The sequence below is a fragment of the Habropoda laboriosa genome, unplaced genomic scaffold (assembly GCF_001263275.1).
Source record: "Habropoda laboriosa isolate 0110345459 unplaced genomic scaffold, ASM126327v1 scaffold5, whole genome shotgun sequence".
NCBI classification, from domain to species: Eukaryota; Metazoa; Arthropoda; class Insecta; order Hymenoptera; family Apidae; genus Habropoda; species Habropoda laboriosa.
This window is the reverse complement of record NW_017100161.1, coordinates 4,373,752-4,381,647: the sequence shown is the minus strand read 5'-3', so window position 1 is coordinate 4,381,647 and position 7,896 is coordinate 4,373,752. Positions and strand designations below refer to the sequence as shown.

The window sequence follows — 7,896 nt, the reverse complement described above, 5'->3', positions numbered from 1 at the left end:
CTTCTCGCGATTCTCGTTCCGATCGAAAGCGAGTTAGCGTTTCTGGACGACGTTCGTCCGGCGCCGCCTCGAACGGGATCGCGATTACGCGGCGCCGTTTAAAAACGGTCAGGACGCCGCGGAGATCGTCTGCGGACGACCAGGGCTAAAAAAGCAGTTTCTGAACGCGGAGTTAACCGCGTTACGCGACCGCACAAAGGGAGACAGTGTTCGTTTTAAACCCCCGTGATGCAACACTCGCGTCAGAATTTATATTTCTCTCTCTCTCTCTCTCTCTCTCTCTCTCTTTCTCCCCCCCCCCCCCCCTCTTATTTGTTGGCGAACCACGAGCAGGCGAGAAGTGCTCCCCGCCGGTTCGAGCCAATTTACCCATATTTACTTTATTAACTAGCGGCTCCAAAGATAATGACCATCTTATGTCTAATATGGTGTGTTTTCTGTTCTGTTTCGCGCCGCAGAGCTGGCGACGCAAGGTAAGTTTTCTTCCCCTACATTTTTATGCCGTAGTGGTTCCCTTGCGAGAAAAAAAAAAGAAAAAAAAAACAAAAATAGGGGGGAAAAAGGAATTTGGAATATTTGTATAAGGAAATCATGATTCGAATCGAATACATTCTTTCTTTTGCTTTTATCTATTTTCGTTCACTTGATTTCTTATCGAATCTTGAAAATTTAATCTCATTACCATTCTGACACACGTCTAATAACCATCAGCCATCTTGGCTCGATCTCTTATCGACCGCGTGAACCGATCGAAAAGCTAGATGGCGCTCGCTGTTCAGACTTCGTAGCTCGTACACAGCCGCGTCGTCCCACGCATTTGAAACCCCCGGAAGGCGGTTTACTAGATCAAGAGATTCATTTCCTTTGGGCTTCGAGAGGAGACCGCGTGATTATTCGTGACGCTGAGCTGACAGTGACGGGTGTCCTTACGTTCCGCGACCAAGCTGCCCGTTTATGGTAGTTTCACGTTTACGCGTCGAGTCAACAAGACACACGGAAGGTTGACAGCCAGTCTAAAGCGACGCGGTATTCCGAGACGTGGGAGGTGGTCGTATCGCGACGCGTCTCCCCGGTCGCGAGCCGCCCACCTTGTAATTATGATAATCGGAATCGGTCGATCGAGCACCGAATACAAAAACGCGAATGACGCCACCGGCCAAGGTCGCGACTCGCGACCGACTGCGTTCCTTTTTAGCGCGTTATGCGCATCCTCGACAGTTTCACACCCTTCCAGACATTCTTTTCCTTCTTCAGAGCGCACGAATGTGATTTCGATGCAACTTAACCTCTTGCCTTATGAGTTTTTGTGAAACGAGGTAAAATGTTGCACAATTTTTAGGTTATAAATGAAAATGACGTAGGTTAGGGATCTGGAAGTATTCGATTTATCGATTGTTTCGTGTTGTACGTTAAATTTTTGACTGTTGGCCCCACTTCAAAGTAAAGCATCGAGATATAGTATTGATAATAACTAATTACGAAACATGTGCATGAGTTAAGTGACCAGGGTACACGACTTTGGCAAAATCACTTTTTTGCTCGATAAAATGAATAGTATATGAATATAAAACATAAGTATAACAGTCGATCGATCCAAAGGTCGATTATCGGCAGAGCTCGTATTGGCGCTGACAGTCGAAGGGATAAAAGGAATAGAGATTAAACTGTTTGCTTATACTGTACAAAATTTGTATTAACAGATCACAGGAAAAAAAGTGTAGCTCCAAACTCTCATCTCGATCCTTCTTCGTCTCTTAGTGATTTACCACTAAATTGGACGAAATTATTTTCGAAATCACAGATCTAAAGCGGAAACGAGCAATTGTAGCAATTCGTTGAAATCACAAACGAACCTCGAGGATCTCTTAGCGATCGGTTCACGCGGTCGGCCGCGTAACGGAAGCGATGCTCGAGCCTTAGCAAGCATTCGCGGGCGCGATGACGTCACGTCCGGTCTCGGCGAGCACCGCTCATGTTCTCGTCGACTCTCTCGTTTTCCGTTCCTTTTTTTTTCCACCGTTCAGGGACACCGCGTCCTATTTTCGCTTGTTTCACGCCGACGCCACTTATTTAGGCATTGTTTTCGTTCCCTTCTCGTCCTCCGCTCGTTTTTCCATCCGTCGTTCTCTCTCCCCCCTCCCCCATAACCTCTGTCACAGTAAGTGTATTTATGTCCTCCGGATAAAACCAACGCGTCCATTAAATTATCAATTTGAAATAACAAACCGAAAGATAATTACTGCGTATACTTCGTCCTCTGGATAAAACCAACGCGTCCAATTAAACGAGAGATCCGATTTACAAAGCAAAACGAGCCACGAATTAGGTAACTCTTCGAAGACGGTATACGTATATTGTAACAACAAGAAGAATCGAGGTATGTATCGAAGGCGGCGGTTACGGAGCGTTACTGTGCCACCACGGTGAATCGTAAAAATCCCTGGAAAAGGAAAAGGAGGAAGGACACGATGCGCGACGGACGAGTAGAGCAGCACAACACACAGGCGTCGCGTCGAGCGTGGCAGAATCAAGAAGTGGGGTCTGGGTTCGGCGACGCTGCTTCGCTACTCGTTGCAACAGCAACGTTCGTTACCCGATGACTCGGCCGATATTGCGCGGGCGCATGCGCGATCTTGCACCAGGGCCTATCCACAATAATAACACAATGTAGAGAGCGCAACAGGCAAAAATACCATCGCGTGTATATTACATACGCGACGAAGAGGACGAATAATTTTGCAAACAGAGAGACAGAAGAGAATCCTGGTAGTTAAACGAAGAAGAAATAGAAAGAAAATACGGAAAAACATCGAAGATGTGCAAGGGTGGAGAACAGAATGGAGGTGCAGGCTACGGTATGACAAACACGAGCAGCCATCGAGGAAGAGAGTGAGAAAGAGAGAGAGGACCGAACGTGGTGTTGGACAGACACAAAGAGAGAGAGAGAGAGAGTGAACAGAGAGTAACACTGGTAAGCAGAGAGAAAAAGAGAGAAAGAGAGTAGCGAACGAAGAGAAGGGGGGCGACTGTCGGAGGCGTCTCTCACCTGTGCGCATTTCGTTGGCCTACTCTCGCGACGGCAGCCGGATACAAACGCTGTCGTCGTTCGTGTCGGTGAATCGCCGCGACGTATCCTGTTTCTCTTACGCCGATTCACGCGTGTTTAAATCATCGTTGACCATGTTTTTTTACTGATTTTTTTTCGCTCTCCTTGTGAACAACACACCGTGAAGGAAAATCATTCTCGTAAGCAACTTACGAAAGGAGACACGTGTCACACACGGGGAACCTAGCTAGGAGGGAACGCGTCGTGAAACCTTACCGGTGAAACGTGCGGACGAGCGGAGAACAGCGAACGCGCAAAGAAGCACAGGAGGAACCTCTTGAAGTGGGGATCGGTCTCGATCGGAGTTATACCATGGAGAGGTGTACGCCAGTCGGTTCGCGATACGCGCTTAGTTTGGGCCACTCACGCGTCTCTTTCACACATAGAATCTCTCTGTCTCTTTATTGTTTTTTCTTCAAGTGTCACACTTCATCGATAACGATTTAATTCCATTACACACGGGCTGTTATCGGTTACTCTAATGTCACTTTCTCTATCGATCTATCGGTATCGTTACTATTATTCATACTACTCCAAGGCAATTCGACTCTATTTCTACCCGTGTGTGTTCGTTACTTCGACATTGTCTCCCGGTCCGGTGAGCACAACAAGTTCCGCGCCGTAGGCTGTTTTCACAGAGTAGCAGTTTTGTAGATCCCCTCCTTACTCTCTCTCTCTCTACTTTATCGATCAGCGAGTGTTTTGGTGCTTAATAGACGAAGAAGAAGATAGATGGTATCGATGCAGTTCGGACGATCGAAAATCGTTACTTCAGTTCAGACGAAGTTGGAACGTTGTAGAGAGAAGATAAGAATCGACGAGGAGAGTTTGGCGAATCGATAAACGCGTTCCGTGGCGCGCCAGCTCTTCTCTCTGACTTGGACTAACGGTGAGACGAGACCGAACGAACGAACGAACGGTCGGTCGATCTGCGATATAATCGGCTTTCACGAACGTTAACCGAGCGAAGGCGCCGGATAAGGCTACGAATGAACGGTCGTACGTGCTCGATGTTAAGTTTCTTCCAGAGAAGAGAATCGTGATCTTCTTCATTTCTTCTTCTTCGTTCGACCAATTGCACCGAGATATGTCGATCTATCGGTTTAGCAAGGGAGGAAGGTTGTTCGTGCAGGGTACGAGGGAAGACGACGCTCGAGAGAACGTCGTTTCACCTGCTTCGACAGCCGCGGCGCCTGTCAACGATGATTTGAGAGCGATCTATACCAAACGGAGACTCTCGACCGAGGTTCTAGGTAGGAACTTTGGTGAATTAGGGAGATCTGTGTACGACGAGTTTCATGGAAGATTTCTTCTTTTATCTGAAAATTGATCCAGATTGATTTTAACCCTTTGACAGTGGATTCAAGGTGACGAAAGATGAGATTCAAGGGCAAGGTTCAATTTTTTTTACCGTTCAAATTAACGTCGTCAGATTTATTGGTAGCTTTATAGAAGCAATTTAACGAATTAGAAACAGTAGACGCAGAAAAGATTTAAAAAGATTCGGCTGCTCTAATAGATTTATTATGTACATCCAAAATTGACCTCATCTAAAATCTGAGAATCTTTCGTGATATCATTGGATCATTTATTACTAAGAATTGACTCAGACAAGTTTTTATTACCGCTCGTTTATTAGAACACGTAATCCTTACATCAGTTCAGAGATTGTCGAAAATAAAAGAAGAGATATAATCATATATTTCGTTCACGTTTCAACGCTATATCTCTATAACCTCTTTACGAGTGTTTTCCTAAACACACGATCCTGTTAAAGGGTTAAAGATCCAGGAATCGCGTCACGATCAACGATGACGATCAATAGGGGAAACTTGGAACACGGCCAATCTGGAATCGATCGTGACGCGATTTCGTATCGTAAACACTGGGAGAAGAGAGCACATCTTCGAAACTCGTCTCACGGATGCGTCGTGTTAATAGACACGAAACGGTGTGGAATATTTTTCGGGCGGGAGGATTTGTCTCTCGAGGTGTTGTTGTTTACGTAGCAACTGATAACGCTACGATTTAGGATCGTCGATCGAGTCAACGAAGACGTCGAGACGCGGTGAGAATGGCACGAAACGTATCGTGACCAGGATTGTTCGTAAAACGACCACGTTAACGCGTGGCGAGGAAAGATGCGTGGCCGAGGATCTGACGAAACGAGCCTCCGCTGGCTACTTGCAGGACACCGCGGCCTCCTCCTCCTCCTTCTCCTTGAGTAGGCAGGCCTCGCCAAAGCCGAAAACCGTGCGGGTAAGCGTGTGTCACCTTGGCAAAATTCGTCACGGAGAAACTGAAAGATTTGTTCTTCTCTGTGGGTAACAAATGTCGCGTATGGAAATTGTCCTTGATCCTTGTTATCACTTGGTGGCAGGATATTTTTAGTTGATTATTTATTTTTACGAGTGTACATCCGTTTGTGTACGAGATGACACTGAGAGCGGATAACAATTTGTCATGGAGATAAATGAAAAATTATTGTTTCAGTGGTGTCAAATATTGAAAGAGCATTACATCCATTTCTATGTAAAATAATACAAAGAGCAGATCAAAATTTGTCATGGAGATAAATAAAAAATTGTTCTGTTAGTGGTACCAAATATCCAAAGGGGAAATTATCCTTAATTCTTGTGTTCATGCTTGGTACCAGGGAATTTTTATTTATTTATTTATTTGCAAGAGTATACATTTCTATGTACAAAATAACAATAATTAGAAAGAAAAAGAAAATTAATCATGTATACAGTAATAGTAAGAGTTAATCTCTGTTAATCTCTTAGAGTGTAAGATCGTTGGATAGGAAAATAGTATAGTCGGTGGAAGAAATATAGCGAAGGTGATAAAACCAGAGGAACCTTGAGAACTGATCACCCCAGAGACATACTTTCATTCTCTATTGTTTCATTAACACGTTCGTTATCAACGTCGCATAAATAATACGACACGTTATTTCTCATGATAGCTCGATGTCAACGAGTGCAAAATACATCAAACAAAATACACAGTGTGGGTATTTAATAAAAATTACGTGTACACAAGTATTACGCATGTATTACGTAATGCGTTGTATTACGTAAGGCTGATAAAAATGGTGCAGATATGAAGAAACACAAAGCGAAAATAACCCGATGAATAACGAACGTATGTGTTAATTCATTATCACGATCACTCGATGCTGCCTTATAGTTCACTGCTTAAGCTGTATTTCCTCCACCGACATAGCATCACGTAGACATTTCGAATCGCAGAAGCATCGAAGGGCGAACCAAGCGGAAACGACGTGTCGAGGCTTCGACGACGTGTCAGATTTACCTTTAAACGAAAACAAAATATACATGTGTATATACCCCTGATGATAATGAAAATATTTTGTTAGAAGGTGTATAAGAATTTATTTGTTGACGAACTTTGACCTTTCTTTTCTTTTCGTTGTCTCTCCTAGATATCAGATATTGTAGTTGGTCAAGAACCGAACGTAACTGCCCGCGAGGCTCTACTCAGATGGGCAAGAAGATCGACAGCGCGTTATCCTGGTGTACACGTAACAGACTTTACAGGATCGTGGAGAGACGGGCTGGCTTTCAGCGCGTTGATACACAGGAACAGGCCAGATTTGGTCGATTGGAGAGGAGCTCGAGCAAGTCAGCCAAGAGAGCGGCTCGACCGGGTATTCTACGTCGCGGAGCGCGAGTATGGCGTTACGAGGCTTCTCGATCCTGAAGGTAAGAAGGATTTTTAGTCGTTTGATAAGGATAATGACATCTTTTTCACCAGTTTCTCCTCTCTCTTGTCACTTTGGCTCTCCCTGTCTCTCCCGCTGTTTCTCTGGCTCTCCCTGTCTCTCCCTCTGTTTCTCTGGCTCTCCCTATCTCTCCCTATGTTTCTCTGGCTCTCCCTGTCTCTCCCTCTGTTTCTCTGGCTCTCCCTGTCTCTCCCTCTGTCTCTCGTCACTCTCTCTCCTCTTTCTCTTGCCACTCTCGTGTTTTCCACTGTGCTTGAGATATACTTGGAGGTAGGATCGTTTCCGGTTAACGGTTGGACTGTCACGCTCTCTTCCATTCTTTTTTTTCTTCTTCTCAGTGATAAGGATTTATTGGAAACAGCGTATGAAATATTGGAAGCAAGTGCGTCTAAGAGAAATGAGGATTATTGCAAAGTGTGGCTTAAGACCTAAGCTCTTATCTAAGATAAAGAGGAGAGTGCAATGTGTACAATGAACTAGAATTATTAATAGTGCTTTTTGTGTCTATCTCTGAGAATCAGAAGAAAGTAACTGATTAATATGCAGGGTTATTCAAAATTTAGAACCACTGCAAGAATTTTCAGGAATAAATTAGACATTTAAGAAACTTTGAAGAGGGAAAGGATGAGGGTTCATCTTTCTTTACCTATTATGTCTAGTATTTTTTATTGTGGAATTCAGTTTTGTATTTATAAATGAGAGAAGAGATGAAAGCTTCATTAAACAATGACAGTACATGGGAAAAAATCTGAGAACATCAGAGGATGAGAGTGTGCATTGTACGGTGTCTTTGTTAATACTTTTTATTAATTAATCCAACAATGTCTGAAGAATCGCTATAAATCTTTACCATATAAAATTCATTTTATTCCAAATAAAATTAAACGGACACTCATCCTGTTTCCTCTGTAATCTTCAATTACCATTAATTTACAAATTCACAAAAAAATTCATATCAACTCCATTTCCATAAATTGATACAACCAGTCGAAACTTTCAACCGACAGTGTATGTCCTAAAAAAAAAAAAAAAAAAAACCATT

The 7,896-nt window shown here is 43.7% G+C and overlaps 1 protein-coding gene across 1 annotated transcript in view; it reads left to right on the top strand.

Moving 5' to 3' along the window:
- LOC108577642 (microtubule-actin cross-linking factor 1) overlaps nucleotides 1–7,896 on the top strand; it is an 80,315-nt gene that overhangs the window by 28,265 nt on the left and 44,154 nt on the right. The window contains exon 5 of the mRNA XM_017940823.1: nucleotides 6,555–6,834. Coding sequence (XP_017796312.1) covers nucleotides 6,555–6,834 — 280 coding nt within the window. The remainder of the gene's footprint in view (nucleotides 1–6,554; nucleotides 6,835–7,896) is intronic.